Here is a 17869-nt window from a genome sequence, read left to right as displayed (position 1 = left end):
TAGTACAGACAGATTCCTCCATGTTGGTCAGGCTGGTCTCAAACTCCCGCCCTCAGGTGATCCACCCCCCTTGACCTCCCAAAGTGCTTGGATTACAGGCATGAGCTACCGCGCCCAGCCATCCGTGAGTTTTCTTTCAGAATATGTTTCTCTTTGTTCTTCTGACATATTGAAGACCACCCAGTCTGGGCATATGTCCCAAAATGTAATTGTTGCTTCCCAAATAAACTGTTTTAAATTTAGAGATTTGCTCTATATTGTATACGACTTCAACAAAGGAATGAGAGAATGCAAGGAATTTGGCAAGTTAGAGAGCGGAATGCAGCCATGTGTATGAGGGGACAGGGTGGGATGTGGGGAAGAGCCGTTCCTGAAGGATTTCCCACAAACAAAGTTGGACTTCGCCTTGAGGGAAATGGAGCTGCTCCTTCAGAATTTGGCTTTCTTTTTTTCACCTATTGATTTTGAAACAATTTTACATTAAAAAAAAAGTTTTTAAAAATTGTACTGAGTTCCTTCGCACCCTACAATTATCCAAATTCAGAAATTAATATTGTTACAGAACTGCTAATTAAACTATATGCTTTATTTGAGTATCACTACTTTCTCCCCCACAGTGTCCTTTCTCTGTTCTGGGATCCAATCTAGTCCCAGCCTGCAGTTAGTTGTCACGTCTCTAATTGGTGACAGTTTGTCTTTCCTTCCTTGTCTTTCATGACCTTAACACTTTGATGTGCACTGGTCAATTACTTCGCATCTCGTTCCTCAACTGGGATTTATCTTTCTTCTTTTTTTGAGACATGGTCTCTGTTGCCCAGGGTAGAGTGCAGTGATACGAGCACAGCTCACTGCAGCCTCAAACTTCCAGGCTCAAGTGATCCTCCTCCCTCAGCCTTCTGAGTAGCTGGGACTACAGGTATGTGCCACCATGCCTGACTAATTTTTAAAGTTTTTGTAAAGATGGGGTCTTGCTATGTTACCCAGGTTGGTCTAGACTCCTGGGCTTCAGCACCCCTCCTGCTTCAGCCTCATACCTGCCAGGATTACAGGCGTGAGCCACCATGCTTGTTCTGTTTAACTTCTCATAATTCCACTGAGGTTATGCATTTTTAGCAGACACACTACAGAAATGACCTTGTACCCTTGTCTGTATCATATCAGGGAGAACATGATATTGCTATGTCTTGTTACTAGTGATGTTGACCTTTGTCACTTGGTTAAGGTGGTGCCTGTTGGGTTTCTCCACTGTTAAGTTATAATTTTTCCCTTTGTAATTAATAAGTATACTCAAGGAGATAATTTGAGAATACATAAATATCTTTTTCTCCTCAAAATCTCACCCTTTTTGTAGCCATCAGTAGATCTTGTCCACTATAATAACTGTGGCATTTCAATGATGATTTCTATCCTCTATTCCTTCTACATATACACATTGAAATTCTTTTATAAGAAAGACCCATCTCCTCTCCTCCATTTATTAGTTTATTCATCCATTTATTCATTTATCCATGCACAGGCACATGGGTGTGTATCTTATTCTCTGGAGTAGAATGCAGTGTTACATTGTTATTTCTTTTCTTGCTCACATTGCTGAAGCACTGGCCTCCGGGAGTCCCTTCCGGGTGGTTCCTGCGCCCTGCACAAAGCCTCTGTCTTCTGAGTTCCTCAGTACTTTCTGGCACAAAATGCTCCAGCCTCTTTGTGTCTTTTTCCTGCCCCAGCACTGAATCAGCCACGTCTCTGGAGATCAGAGTTTTCAACATTATCCAATTACATTCTAGAAACACCACACTGGTGGCAGCAGTGTGGAGACTGATGGGGGCTGAGCAGGGAGGGAGGCAGACCAGTGAGAGGTCCTGCCACAAGTCAGAACTGATGGAAGCTGGCACTTGAGCATGGGCAGGGCCAGTGGCAATGGTGAAGAGGAGACAGATTCCAGAGATCTGAGAGGCAGAAACGAGAGGTATGGGCATCAATTAGATGCTGAGAGTGAGGGAGGTGGTGGTATCTCTGCTGCCTCCTAGATTTCTCCTGGGGAGTCTGGTAGTATATTAACCCACGAAGTCAATGGAGGACAGCCCACTGGCGGGGGAAGGGAGCTAGGCTGACTGGGTTTAAGGTGGCCATGTAGCGGGCTTGGTATCAGCGGGTGTGGGGCTCAGGAGAGAGGTCAAGGCAGTAGCATCTCTGGGGTAGATGAGATCACCATGGGAGAGTTCAGGGTGAGGATGGAATCTTATGCCTAATCAAGGAATAGGGACAGATGAGGAGGAGAGCTAGGAAAGCAAGCTGTGGGCAACATGGGACAAAAGGTGCCATAGAAGCCTTGAGAGACCGAGTATCAACAAAATGTATTAACAAAAACATCTAACAGTGATAAATACAGCAGACAGGTCAAGACAAACACATTTTCACTTGATTTGGCAATTATACATTGCAATTTTTTAAAGAACACTTTTAATGGAGTCGTAAGACATAAGCCTAACTGCAGACTGAACAAAAACCAGGAGCCGAGACTGTGCACAAGATAGAGATATTAGTCTTTCAAGAAGCCTGATTGCAAGGTCAGGGAAATTATGCACTTGTTAGAAGAGGATGCGGAGTCTGTTTGCTTTTTTTCTTTTTTCCCAATATAAGTAGAGAGTTTATTTGGCCACATTTGAGGGCTACAACCCAGGAACACCGATTCCAGTTGCCCTGAATGAATCTATGCTTCCTCTGTTTGCTTTTAACAGATGCGTTTGTTCAACATTTGCACATCTCCTACATGCCAGGCATTGGAAAAGATGAGCAGACTTTTCTGCTGGGGCAAAGAATCCAGAAGAGAAGGAAAAAATATAGAGGAGAAGGAAGAGAATAAACAACAGGAGAAAAGGGGTGGAAGAACAGGGGATGAGACAGTCAGGGAGGAGAGGCCTTGACTACCAATCTTTGCTCTACAGAAGACTGGCATATAAATCATCATTAGGTCAATTAGCATTTTAAACATGATCTTCAGAGTTACAAGATTTTATGCCCAAATTTTTAAAAATCTAATACTGTAGATGAAAGGGTGACAAATTACAATCTGCTGCCTGTTTAGCCATGGAGATAGAAACGGTTATTATATTTTTAAAAGGCTGTTAAAACAAAAACAAAGAAGAATATGTGACCAAGACCGCATGTGGCTTGCAAAGCACAAAATTATTTCTGACCCTTCAGAGAAAAAGTCTGCCAATCCCTGCTCTGAATATTTTTACAATAGCAAACACACAACATTTAAAAATCCAGTCTAACAGATATGTGAAATAACAATTTTTGAGAAATCATTTCCAAAAGTGTGAAGTAATAGTGATAGATCTAAGAAACTGGTGACAGACAGATCTAAAAAAAAACATAAGTAAGATACACACTGCTAGGGTCTTTATATGATAAGACAGTTTTCCTGGACAGTAACCCGGCTTCATGTAACAAACAACAAATCTGTTTCTATCTTCAGACCTGGGATATAGTCTCCAAAGTAGGTTTACCTGTACTCACAAAAAATACAAAAAGAATTCAAACTCTTTTTCTGATTTGTTTATGGCGTCATCATTCAGAAGGAAAAAACCCTACAAATTAAATGGCAAACAGAATGACATTTCTGAAGCATATAATATGAAATAGTAATATGACATAACAGTTATTAAAAATGACAACTATGGGCATTACATTGAGATACGAGAGAGATGTAAAATGAATTCAAGTAAAAAGATGAACCGTAAATAATATGTAAATATAGATTTCAACTACTTCAGCTGTAACTATACATTAAGTACACTGTTCAGAAATTGAGGGCAACATAAATTAAGCTCCAACGTAACTTCCCATTTTTCTGTGTGTATAAAATAGATTTTAAAAATGTAAATCCAGTTCATGTAATTTTGAAAGTAAAGCAGTCAATAAAATTTTCCTCTTATAAAACAAGTTTTGAAAATGTATTTTAAAATTTTAAGAGTTCAAAGACAATTAAAATGATGATGCAGCAACTTGTGAAGCCAAGAAATTCTGCTTGAATGAAACAAGCCGGATTCCTTGTTCTGGTCACACCCTGACCTTTTGGAAAGGTACATAAAAGAAAGGCATTCATGCCACAACCTGTCAAACAGTTCTAGATTTTCCATTTCGGTGTTCTATTTCAGAGGCTATTCAGAGGCTCTTTCTACCTAACCTTAAGACGCCATGCAAATGAGCATCTCAAGAACAAGTCCCTTCACTTTGGGGGTACTCTCATAAGTCTCCCCTATCTAAATAAAAATGGGCTCATCTGGTTTTTTTTTTTTTTTTTGCCACAGTACACAAGCGGCACTTTAAATACCATAGGAGCTCCATATTTCAGAAGCCAGTTCACGTTTCTACTCACTTTCCATTTTCTCTTTCCCAGTGTAGAGAGTTACAAGGAAGATAAAATGTTATGCCTTTTCAAAGAAAGTAGACCTCCTAAATAAATCCAAAAGGAAGGCAAGAATTCATGTGAATTTATCATTGTCTTTGTACTCGTCTTTTTTGTGTAGTTCAAACCGAGGCATTAAGTGAGTGTTAAGACACTGCCTCCTTTTTCCTTTTTTAGAAAGCAGATAGTGGGCGTAGGGGAAACAAAAACTACAGCCCCCAACACACCCCTCCAATTTCCTTTAATAAAAGAGAGGCAGCTCCAGGATGAACTTCCCGTTAGCATTTTTAAGCTCCATCTGAAAACCACCTTTTTGCATCTGGCGCCTCCTTAATTTATAATCCACTGCTATAAACTTCTCCAAACAACTTGAAGCTGAAAATGCCTTCCAAAATGTTGTCAAGGAAATGAATGCTTCTCAATTAATTCTTTAGTCATGTTGAGACAAAACGCTCTCTTTCATTGGAGCTACTCTTTCTGAATAAAGAATTCGGTCTCTTCTTCTCCCAGCTTTCTTGGCATCAGAAATTGAAACCATGGGAGCTGACCATGCCATCTAAAACAGTCCAAAATTAAGACTCTAAACTCTGTTGTAAAATGGTTTATTCTGTCCCTTTGCCCTACCCCACAAACGTATTCAGCTACATACTAAAATGTTACGGCAGAAAGTTCAACCTTACTTGGAAGTAGTATATTCAGCATCCTGGACTCTGACCTTTTACTTTCTCGGCAGGACAGTCATGCACATGTAACAACGTTTCAGTCCGTGATGGATAGCATATACAACAGTGGACCTGTAAGATTATCGTACCGTATTTCTACTGTGGCTTTTCTATGTTTAGATACACAAAATATGCTTACTGCTGTGTTAAAACTGCCTACAGTGTTCAGTACAGTCACATGCTGTATAGGTCTGTGGCCTGGGAGCAACAGACTACACCAGGCAGTCCAGGTGTGTAGCAGGCTATGCCCTCTAGGTTTGTACACTCTGTGATGTTCGAACAGTGACAAAATTGCCCCATGATGTATTTCTCAGAATGTATTGGTGCCATTAAGCAATGCTGACTGTACATACATATCACAGACAACTCAATTATCTTTTTTTTTTTTTTTTTGAGACGGAGTTTCACTCTTGCTGCCCAGGCTAGAATGCAACAGTGCGATCTCGGCTCACTGCAACCTCCGCCTCCCGGGTTCAAACACTTCTCCTACCTCAGCCTCCCGAGTAGCTGGGATTACAGGCATGTGCCACCACGCCCGGCTAATTTCTTTTTTGTATTTTTAGTAGAGACGGTGATTCTCCATGCTGGTCAGGCTGGTCTTGAACTCCCGACCTCAGTTGATCTGTCCGCCTCAGCCTCCCAAAGTGCTGGGATTATAGGCATGAGCCAGGGCGCCCAGCCAACTCAATTATTTTACATATGAAAGTTCTACTTACGGATTGAGTGCCCCAGGCCCTGGACATAAAAGATGATGGGCTTGAAAATTACCCAGTCCATATGTCTACCGGTTTTCCACACTAAATGAAAGGCGATGATGCACGCCTTGCTGGAGGCACACACCATGAACTAAAGGAGCCTGCTGGAGGGAGTGATTATTTGGCAGAGTTGGAAAAATCTTACAGAGGAAGGGATAGTTGAACCGGGCCTTGAAGGATGAATATGAAATTATCTGCCAAGCAAAGTAGGAAATCAAGAACGGCAGAGAGACAAGAAACACATGCAGAAAGCAAAACATATTCACAGACAGGTGAAGTACTCTGCAGAGCTGTCAAGGACTAGAAGAATATAATTAAGATGTTTAAACAGCAATGTTAACTCAAATTCAACACATCTAAGACAGACTGTTATCTCTGCCACTTTCCCTAGGCAGCCAGGCTCAAAACCTGCTGTCTCTTCTTTTTTCTTCATTCTTAGTTCTCATGTTCAATTAGCAATCAGTTGATTTCCTCCCTAATTCTGAAGACCCACTGCCACCGTGGCGCCTAGGACACTGTCCCAGTGTGCTGCTCTCAATTGGTCTAGTAGCTCCATGTTCATCCCTTCCTGGTCCTGTAAGATACACAGCAACTAAATACCTTCTTAAAGTAGGGCTTCAGCATAGTACTAGTCTTTCATGATTACCAAATGATGATAAAGTAAAAATCTAAACCAATAACCCGGCATGCTAGACTATGTCTTACCTTCCTCCCAGCCACTGTTCCTATTCACTACCCCGAACATGTGCCTGATGTGCCTGCATTTATCCTTTGTTCTGCCTCAATGGCCCTGCTGTCCCCTTTCACCCACCTTACTCCTACTCATCCTCTCCAAGGCTGTGTTCAAATACCATTTCCTCCATATGTGATCGCCCAAGTAGTTCTTCCCTTCAGAATTCCTACAGCTAGAAGTATCTATAGAATTAAAATAGCTTTTGTTCTATACTTTGTTTTTTCACAACTAAGCTGTAAAACCTGAGAGTAGACTCTGTATTTCACTAATCTTTCTAAACTGTCCTGACTTTACTGCCCACAGTAAGTGTCATGAACATCATCTGTTGGTGACGATGAAGAAGCCGACAGCATGCCTGGGAGCCATCCTTGGCTGTGAGCCAGCCCTGGTCTGCCCTTTTCCTCATCAACATGTCCTGGTGCCAAATGTCTGTAATCCACAGCTGCTGTGTCCACCTCCACTGCCAACCCCTGGCCCAGGCCACCCCACTTTCCAATTGAACAACTGCAATGCCTGCTGAAATGGCCACGGATTCCACTCTTGGCTTTTATAGAGCACACCCAGCAGCACTGCATTGGAGTGACTTTAAAACAATGTACAAACAAGATGCTATATTCCTCTTTTAAAATATATCACCGCCCATCCATAGCCCCTAAGAAAAAGCCTAAATTCTCTATCAGACTCAACTATGCCATAAATTGCATTTTTGTCCCTTTCTCACACCCCATCACCTCCCCAGCCAGCTCCACATGGCAGCAGAAGTTTCATCTTCTTTGGAAGCAGTCTAAATGCCAGCTCTGACTCAGGGACCACAGGCCTCCCCAGCCTCTAATCTGTGTGAATGCCATCCCACCCTTTCCTCACCACTCCCAGGTATGTGATGTTCTGTTCCCAGAGAGGCCTGACCTGGTCCTGGTGCCTCCCCCTGCTCTTCTCGTGCCTAGGCCTCCTCCTTCCTCAGATCTCAGCTTCAATGGCACCACCTCGGAGCAGGGATCCCGTCACCCAGGCCACAGCAGCAGCCACACCCATCCTCTGTGGACTTCCTTCAGCACACTCATATGGCTTTGAAATTAGACCTCTTTACCACTCACCTTCCCAGGTAGCCCCCATGGATGCTGGCACCCCATCTAGAAAGGTCAATGAACAAACGAGCATATTAGAGAGGCTTAGCCAAGAACTGATGTTCTCTACTTAAAGAAAGTCGTTTCTGTAAATGTGATTAATTGGGGTAACTACTATAATAGTAAACGGTCAAATCAGCCAATTAAATTCTTTTAGGACAGACTATCAGAAGTGTTTACTCTGATAAACACAGCAAATCTACTCTCTGCTCATTCTTGAGATTCTGAAACTACCCATAACACAGGGATGTTCTAAAAAAAAATAAGTGAAATCGAACATAATCTTTAAATCTTTAGTTTTATGTTTATTTCCTTCTCCAGCCCCACAGAGATAGAAAAATAAATAGACTGACATAGGTCTCCACATACTGTGTTAGTTTTGATACTCTTTGTGGGAGACGACTGAATACGTGCTCCAGCGGCAGGCAGTACAAGAGGATGGAATCCCGGAAGGCGCAATCCTCTGTAACTGACTGAAATGGAGGCTCCAGGAGGGCAGTGGCCTTGCCAGTTGGTTGCCGCCATCTTGCTAGTACACAGCCACTGCTGAGATGTCTCGAGTTATCTCCTCTGCATGTGTTGAACGACTACACCTGTAATCAACTCCCTAAACAACACCCTAATTACATATAAGGCCCCGTTACTGTGAAGAAACAATGCACAGTATATCTCAGTAACCTTCGACAATGCTAATTCTTGAATTATAATCTACTGTTGGTAAACACATCCCCACAGCATATGGGTTAAGGCAGTGATGACATTTCTTAAGGATGTCCCAAGACCTGTGATGACGGTGAATATTTTCATAACCCCTTTTCTAATCACTATGAAAGAAGCCTGTAAATAAAGGAAATGGTAACTTCTTTTGCTCACGCCCCCCACTCAGGGGGTGATAAAAATGAGATGTCCATTCCTTTCCTACCAACAGCAGGGGTTATAACTTTTAGGTGGGAAATAAAGTTGATAGCTTTGGTAGCACAAGACAGTAGCTGTTAAGGAGCTCAAGCAGGAGAACAAACCAACCCACCAAAAATCCCGAGAGAAGTCTCTCATCTGTTATAGTAAGTGTCAAATCCCTGTACCAACTTTCATGTAAGGAAGAGAAGCTAGAAGTTGTGGGAAACTATTCCCTTGACTAACCAAATGGAAGACTATATAATTAGCCAATGGGTCCTGCTGGCTTCCAGCTCCATCACTGAAGTAGACCGGGGGCTGTGGTATGGGGAGGAGAATGGCAAACACGAATATCAGGGGCCTTTCTAAGGATTTTCATTGTCCTTCAAAATCCCACTGTCCTTAAACTTCTGGCTTCATTTCTAGCGAATGTTCTCTGTGGGTTAGAAAAGACTCATATCAAACTCACAGCCTAAATGTGAGGTTTCAGTATGAAGTGTCTTACAATTCAGGGACTGATCAATATAAACAATTTAAGTAACAAAAGTGCAAATATTTTGAGCTCAGTAATACTAAACAATTTACTATTATTCAGAGGCGTAGGCAGTTGTTGCTTATGAATGCTAATATGACCATAAAACTACGTTTCAAAATGTATGTACTCATATTAATACGTTACCATAAAAATCACAAGCATCAAATGGTCTTTAAAATTGTTCTTAAAAACAGAAACACTTTGTAGTTGAGAGAACCGCAAAATATCTACGAGCAAAAATATACATTTAAGTTTCTATAAAAACTCAACTTCAAAAAAACCCCAAAGATATTTAATTGGTCTATATTCCATTATTCAACAGTCAACTTTTAAAAACTAGTCCTCCCATCTTCCATTTATGATATGCACTGGCATATCTAGGGCTTTACTGGCAGAAAGCCCTCTAGGCTTTACTCTACTGAAATGGAGGGCAATGGCCTTGCCAGTTGGTTGCCATCATCTTGCTAGTACCTACCCGCTGCTGAGATGTCTTATCTCCTGTGTATGTGGTGAACACTGGAGATAACTAAGAAAACATTTCGCCAATATCTTATTTTCCCTAAGAATCCCATTTTTCTAATTTATTTGAACAGAGGAAAAGTCCAAACCCCTTCACTATAATAGCAAACGGCAAAGCACTACATATTTCTATTTCGCAGTATTTCTGTAACAATTTTATGAGAAATTAGGGCATTCACCATTTATTCCCAGAGGGAAATGGATGCAGCAAACATCTGATCATCATTCTATGCCTAAGTCACTCTTTGGCCCTAAGTACTTAGGAAGATGATTTAACTCTGCTCTTCCCAGCACCAGGATCAGGAACTCTGGCAGAGTGTCCGGGCATCTAGATGGACATAGAATCTTTATCTTCCACAGAGCCAGAGCTGCCACCTTTACCTGAGCCTTTGATTTCCTTCCTTCTTTGGATTCATTGTGACTTAGGAGGCAGAGAACCCACGAGAAGCACTCAAATGCAAGGTGGCAACCACAGTCTGCCACTTGTCACACCCCACACCCCCGCATCTCCACCCTTAACCCAGAATTCAAACTCACAAATCATTCATTTATATTACAGCTTTAGTACACAAAATGATAGTCTTGTATCTTTCAGAAGGATGATGCAACCCTGTGAAGAACTTACTGCATGGCACTCAGAGGCCAAAGGAACCCTTATTTGTCCTCATTATGTTTTCTTTACAAATTATAAATAGATTTTAAGTCCCACTTTGATATCATAAGAACTCATTAACACTTTAAACAATGGATAAGGTGGTTTTATAAACTGGATGCTTAGTCTGTATCATCCAAATATAAATCCTAAGGAACCAGAATTTCTATGTGGAAGAGCATTTTACTTCAATCCTAAATTACGTAACAAAAACTAATTTAAGAACATTGAAGGAGACGTCACAGGAGAAAATGCAAACTATAAGAAGAGGCAGAAGTAAAAACAGTACAGGTAAACGAGTGAGGACTTATCCACTAGAGAAATTAACCAGATAGGTTTTACTTCTATTACATTCCTATTACTCACACTAACAATCCTCGGGAAAGTTCTACGATAAATCTGAACACCCCACACTTCCCTTTATGCTAGAGTCATTAGTCTAATAAGAATTGTATTGATTTGTTTCATCATTTGAAACCTTCCAAAAACCTCCCAGAATTAGAACATCTACTGCTACCAATAGTGACAACCACTGTGTTATATAAAATAAACAAGTATCTTTAAACTGACATGAGTAATCTGTGTTAAACTGAAATTTACAAGTGCTTAGTTTCCTTAGAAGCCTGGATAAAATATGTCTTTGATCTTCTCAAACTGAACATAGTTATTATCACTTTTGAAAAACTCAGTAGGAACAGGGTTTAATCAAACAAGGTTGTGATTACAAAAAAGAAAAAAGGAAAAAAAGAAAAGGAAAATCATTGAGAACCATTTAACTATCAAGACCTTCTGGACAAATTTCATCTTCTGAGTAGTTGTTACGAATGCCTTATAGTAAGTAGATAAAAACGAAGTCTAGATCCCTTAAAAGAGACTCAGGCCCAGCTTATTTTCCATCGCCATAAGAGTACAAAAAATAGGTAATGTCAATTTGATTTTAAGAGGGCTCAGGATTTGAAAAGAGACTCAGAAATTGGAGCTTCTAACCCCTAAGCACTAAGACACTTCACAGGTTACAATCGCTATTCAGGATCTTTTTTTTTTTTTTTTTTGAGACGGAGTCTCGCTCTGTTGCCCAGGCTGGAGTGCAGTGGCCGGATCTCAGCTCACTGCAAGCTCCGCCTCCCGGGTTTACGCCATTCTCCTGCCTCAGCCTCCCGAGTAGCTGGGACTACAGGCGCCCGCTACCTCGCCCGGCTAGTTTTTTTTGTATTTTTTAGTAGAGACGGGGTTTCACCGTGTTCGCCAGGATGGTCTCGATCTCCTGACCTCGTGATCCACCCGTCTCGGCCTCCCAAAGTGCTGGGATTACAGGCTTGAGCCACCACGCCCGGCCACTATTCAAGATCTTATGACAATCATTCGGGGGCTGCTATGGAAGATTATCAACTCAAAGCACAAGTGGAGAAAAGATTATGAAAATATTGTAAAGTAAGCAAAACATTATTAACTGAGTATTACTGTGAAATCATTGCTTCACAGCCAGACTTTCATTACCAGGGAACACTTAGTGGATGCTGCTGCCTCGGTAGTGTATTCTCAGCATTAACACGGAAGCAAAGAATCTAATAAGAGTCTGTGCAGTTATTCATATAAATTAATCAAGAAAAGTAAACTGGGAATGAAAAGCAGGCTCTGCACACACCACACAGTACTCATGGACTTTAGTGCCCATGTGACATTAAACTACAGTGTATGTTTCAGATATTCAAAATAATAATAATAACGTCCATGTTACTATGAAACTTGGACCTCCTACAGAGATCATATTAGTTTCCTTAAGTAGTTTCATCAGCATCATCTATGAGTCAAACTTCATATTTAAATGGCAAAACAGCCTCATCAATAATTAAGCCTTGGAACATACCCAGATTAACAGCGTAACATAAATGCTTGTGGCGATACAACTCTACAGGCCTGGATTTATACAACGGAACACCCAGTAAAGTTCTATATGACAGAGGAAGAGAAATGCTTTAACATTAACATAAAACAAAACTTTAAATGATACAATAAAGCTATAAAAACAGAAACAGGTCCTCCTCCTCACAACACATACACACGAGGCAAAACAAAAATAGCACAGAGCTACATAACTTAGACTTAAAGGGGATTTGCTGTCCATGTAGCCCAAACACCTCAATTCACAGATAAGGAAGCTAGAGCCCAGAAAGTTGCTCATGATGACCTAGGCTGGATTTGAGGCCCAACGTCTCACTCTATCCTCACTAGACCTCAAAAAATAAGAGGGGGAAAAAAAAGCCATTTACATTCTTAGCTGACTCATCAAAGGATCTAAAAAATCTTAGGAATCTTTTTTTCTTTTTCTCTCCAGGACTGAAAGCTAAACAAACTTTTGTTGCAATAGGTTTCAAGAAAACCCTAAATTTTACAAGTGAACAAAGGACTGGGAACCTGTACAGAGCCACCACAATGTCATAGCAGTTCACTTTCAAATCCTTTTCACATACATTACTCACCAAGAACCACAGCTCAGGAGAGAAATGAGTCTGAACTTTGCATCAGATCAATGGGACTGTGCCAGAATCGGAAGAGCCTCAGACATGAAGCAGAGCAAACTGTAATACTCAAAAGAAAAATAAATTTCCTGCAAGCCCCAGGGAGCTTTCCTCAGAAGGTCTCAGAGTTGCCGAGAAAGGAAAGATTCTGTGGGTGCTTATGACTACCAATTCAGTTTTGCCATTCTTATAAAGGTTGTCAGCTACTTTTTTTTTTTTTTTTTTAACTTAAGAGACAGGGTCTCGCTCTGTCGCCCAGACAGGCTGCAGTGCAGTGGTAGTCATAGCTCACTGCATTCTGGAACTCCTGGGGTCAAGGGATCCTCCTGCCTCAGCCTCCCAAAGTGCTGTAGTTACAGCCATGAGCCACTGTGCCCAGCCTGTCGACTACTTTTGGTTTAGTTTCCCCAACAAACCAAAGAGAAAATCTCACCCAGGAACCAAAAGGAGGAAACGCTTTGGGAAAGGAGCCTGTTGGGAAAGGGGCATGCCTGCCATTTACTGAGTTGAGGGACCACAGGAGGTCCTGCCTCCTTCCTGGAGCAGCTGCACCCTAGGGCTGCATGACACATGCTCTCTCTACATAACCTGGGAATGCCAGTCCTCTGTCAGCTGATCATGAGGGTGTGCTGCCAAAGCTGAGTTTTCTGGCTTTTTCCTTTTGTATTTAAAATCTTTCTAATATGGTATGATTGCTAAGGGAGTCAGCAGGAAAAACAAAAGCTAGACCAAAGATAAAGTAGAGTAAAAGATTAAACCAGTAAGTCAAAAGACTTTTCCATACTAAGTAGATAGTATGCCAAACAAAGTTACTTTAATTCCCAGTGTGACAGAGTTGGACTGGCTCCCTTTGTTGGGCACATAGTAAGCAAGAGATAATACTGCTCCTATTTTTTATGTATATGATTTATTACTGCAGACACTGGGTCTATGTTGCCCAGGCTAGTTTTGAACTCCTGGCCTCAAATGGTCCTCCCACCTCCACCTCTCACAATGCTAGGATTACAGGTGTGAGCTACCATGCCAGGTCATAACATTGCTTCTAAACCACAGAATCACACCAGCACTTATGTCAGTTACCAACACTAGGCCAAATACAGACATTAAACAAAACCAGAATTTTATTAAACTTCAGATTTCACCGAACTTTTGAACATCTAATTCACAGATTAATGACATCACAGATCTAAATGCTTAAGTTTCAAAAGGGAAAGATAAGAAACATCAAGTTCTAGAATACATAAATACATTTTGTTTCAATATAATTCTCTAAAGGGCTGTTCAAACAAAACAAATACATTACAAAAGCCTAATGTTACTGGTATTAAAATTACCATTTACTTCTAGTCAGTAATACAGATTCGTCAAATTACTTAAACACCTTTGAAATTGATAATTTTTGAAAAATCCCAAGACATTCTAACACTTCAATAGCCAAATAAACTTTACGCAATTAATCTGTCACTGATGAAACACGTATTGACTGATTCATGTTTACCTACAAAATGTAAAAAAAAAAATCTGCCTTGCCTTTAAAGATGGTTGAAAATGGAAACCAAAATGACAGTATGTAAAAGTGCTTGATAAGCATTTTAATTATAAGATATTGTAAGCCAGCTAACAGAGTTTACATAGAGAGAACAGTGAAATACAAGTGATGCTCTAACTTGGTAGGGTAAGAGTAGTTAGGAGGCTAGATGCAATTAATTTGGAGTCTAATCCTAGTTCAACCATTAAGTACTAATAATCTCATAACACAAGTCACTAATGTCCACTGAGCCCCTATTTTCTTATTTAGAAAGTGAAAGAACTGGACTAGAGATATTTCCTAATTCAATGGGTACTACCTTTGAAAACCTGGGAACAGACCTATTATGTGTCAAAACACTATTACATATTTCTTCACAGGTGGGTCAGTGATTAAATGAGAAAATTCATTTTTATCCCTCACTCATCAGATTAGTGAGCTGAAGCCTTGTCATCTAGCGGCAACTCACAGCTAATATGAGTAAAAGCTGGAAGCACAAAGCTAGTCTTCAAACTCTGAGCCCAGTGCGTTTCTCAATTAGGTATAACTCAGTGTCCATCTACTATGAAAATGTAATGGAGTCAATTTTCTAATGTCCGAATTTGCTGTGGTAGAAAGAAAGGCAGTCATTCATTCAATACATTGACTGATAGGCACCGTTCTTTCTGGGTGCGAAGAGTAAAGCAGTGAATAAAAGAAAACACCACCGGGTGCCATGGCTCACGCCTGTAATCCCAGCACTTTGGGAGGCCGAGGAGGGCGGATCACGAGGTCAGGAGTTCGAGACCAGCCTGGCCAACATGGTAAAACCCCCTCTCTACTAAAAATACAAAAATTATCCGGGCGTGGTAGTGGGCGTTTACAATCCCAGCTACTCGGGAGGCTGAGGCAGGAGAATCGCTTGAAACTGGAAGGCGGAGGTTGCAGTGAGCCGAGATCACACCACTGCACTCCAGCCTGGGCGAAAGAGTGAAACGCCGTTTCAAAAAACAAAACACCACGACCTCACGTTGCGGTTGGGAAAGACCACCAACGTAAATGTGTAAGGTACATCATAGTGGTAAGTGCTATGGAGAAAGATGAACAAGGATAGCAAGCAAGGACAAGGCGATTTGCAATTTACTTCTTTTAAGCCAAACGGATGCCATTTACATAACTATAACAATAACGCATCTAAAGTAGTTTTTTTCAGCATTTTCCCAAACAGGGAAGACTGGTCTGCTGACTCCAATTTGAGATTGGTTGCTCAAACCTCTGAACTGCCAGCTAGAAGCTGTCTGTCACATTAGCAATCCCAATTCTGTACTAACGATGACACCCCAGCCTCCACTCCCGCCCCCTCCACCACTCCACATCCCCCACCGCCAAAGAACGCAAATGGATTTATAAAACAAATCCAGGAGAAACCAGAAGTTACAAGAGCACTTGAACTGCTTCTAAGTTAGCACAAATGTCTCCCCAATGCAAAGGTTAAAGTGCAGCGTTTGTGGTGGTTTTGCTGGGACAAAGCGCTAAGAATACACATCATCTTGCTTTTTCTGACCTGTCAATTGTAGTGATATTCTCTACCATTAGCCTATATTTAACCAGCTTACTGGGCAGTTTCTCCAGTTTTCAGCATTCCCCCATTCCCTTTTATTAAAACAGCAACCTAGTTTGCAAGAAGGTTGCTAAAAGAAAAGATAGCCTCCCGCAAGATCTGATATACTTGTATAAGCACTGTCTTATCAACCTTTTAATTAACCTGGTTAGTTGAGTTGGCAAATCAGGTTAAGCTTTGCTTTACTAAAGTATTAAAATGCCCTTAGTCGCAAGGCTCTCACGGTCCTCGGGTTGTAACAGCATCTTGAGAATTCGCCACAGTTTACTTCAACGTGTATCTCTTCTTTCAAACAGTTACCAGAAAGGAGCGGAAAAGACACGTTTGGCAAGGAGAAGAATTTCGCCCGGGGGATCGGACTACCAACCCAAGGAGAACTTCGAGAGGGTTTTCTCTGCCAGCACCCCGCGAGGCGCTGTCGGTCCGGCCTCCCAGCGGGCAGGGCGCTCCCGGCCGGGTTGGCGGTGCCGGCCCAGCCCCCGAGCGTGAATTCGGAGGCGACCGGCCGGCGAACTTCAGCTGGGACCGCGGGCCCGGCCAGGGCGAGGGGCCGACTCTTCCCCAGCGCGGCCTCGCCCAGCCCGCAGGTGCAGGTCCCGGCCGGCCCAGGACGGGGTCTGGGGGCTTCCGGGTCTCCGAGGCCGGGCGCCCGCCGCCGCAGTGGGAACCGGGAGGGACAGGGCAAGGGATCGCGGCCCGGGTCCGGGGACAACTCCGAGGGCGCGGGGGTCCCGTGGGGAGCGCGGGCCCGGAAGGCACAGAGGCCGCCCGGGGGACGCGGTCAGCGGGGCCGGGTTCCGGCGCGTGCCGGGAGGGACGCCACGCCAACGGTGACGTGGGGACCCCTGCGCCGGGGACAGGGGAGAGGGTCTGGGGGCCACGCCCGGCCCGGCCGCCCCGCCTCCGGGCAGCAACGCCGCAACCGCCCTCCCGCCCGCCGCGGCCCCCTCCCCACCTGATGTAGGGGCTGGCCGCCGCCAGGATGTTCTTCTGCACCGGGATCTCCTCCCCGTCGAGGACCAGGTGCGCGTCGCAGAAGCGGGACTCCTCGCGGAAAGAGCTGAGCGCTCGCAGCAGACGCGCGGCGTGCTGAGGGTCAGACACGGCACTGCCCTCAGCCATCGCGGCGCCCGCTCCTCTGCCTGCAGGTCCGGCTCCCGACACCGCCCGGCCGGACCCCTCGAGCCGCCGAGTCCCGCGCGCGCGCCCGCCCGGCCCGGCTCTCCGCGCTGTGAGCAGAAGCTGAAGCCCCCGGAACGCGCCTGTGCCATCCGCGGCGCGCTGGGCCGGCGCCTTTAAGAAGCCGCGTCATGAAGTCATTTTTCCGCGACGCCCCCGCACCGTCGCTCCCCGCCCTCTCGCCCGCCGCTGGAGGCAGCCAATCAGAAGCCTCCTTCCTCCACCCGCGTGACCAGCTCTGCCTGGGTGCAGCGGAAGGTGTAGAGGGATGAGGTAGGTCCCTGCGGCGCTGGAGGGATGTGCGGGCGGGTTAGGATTCTGTGGTTGAGTCTGTGGCCTCTGGAGCCGCGAGTTTGAATCCTGGTTGCAGCTCTTCCACTTACTAGCTGTGTGGCCATGGATAAGGTGCCCATCCTCAGTTTCTCCGTCTGCAAAATGAAAACGACTTTTTAGTGTTGTTGTGGACCCATGAGATGACGCATGGAAGCAAGGGCGCAGTCGCTGTAGCTTTCTTTATTTAAGAGAGAAAAGGAGCTGCCCAGGTGAGAACACAAAGACCCGAGAAAACAGACCCAGAAAAGACGGTTTTGGTTGCGGGCTAGGAAGGAGACGTGGCAGATGAAGCTGGAGAAGTCCGAAGGAGGCCTTAAGTTTTGCAGGGCCTCCTTGGTGTGGGAAGGAGGTTAGTTTCTGCAGGG

General features: G+C 43.5%; 1 protein-coding gene across 1 annotated transcript in view; it reads right to left on the bottom strand.

Moving 5' to 3' along the window:
* Nucleotides 1-17274, bottom strand: part of GAN (gigaxonin) — a 65452-nt gene extending 48178 nt beyond the window's left edge. The window contains exon 1 of the mRNA XM_011942158.1: nucleotides 16948-17274. Coding sequence (XP_011797548.1) covers nucleotides 16948-17114 — 167 coding nt within the window. The 5' untranslated portion in view covers nucleotides 17115-17274. The remainder of the gene's footprint in view (nucleotides 1-16947) is intronic.
* Between the last annotated feature and the right edge of the window lie 595 nt (nucleotides 17275-17869).

This window comes from Colobus angolensis, unplaced genomic scaffold (assembly GCF_000951035.1).
Source record: "Colobus angolensis palliatus isolate OR3802 unplaced genomic scaffold, Cang.pa_1.0 Scaffold207, whole genome shotgun sequence".
NCBI classification, from domain to species: domain Eukaryota; kingdom Metazoa; phylum Chordata; class Mammalia; order Primates; family Cercopithecidae; genus Colobus; species Colobus angolensis.
Note: the sequence above shows the minus strand (reverse complement) of the source record. Positions and strands in the feature narration are given on the sequence as shown.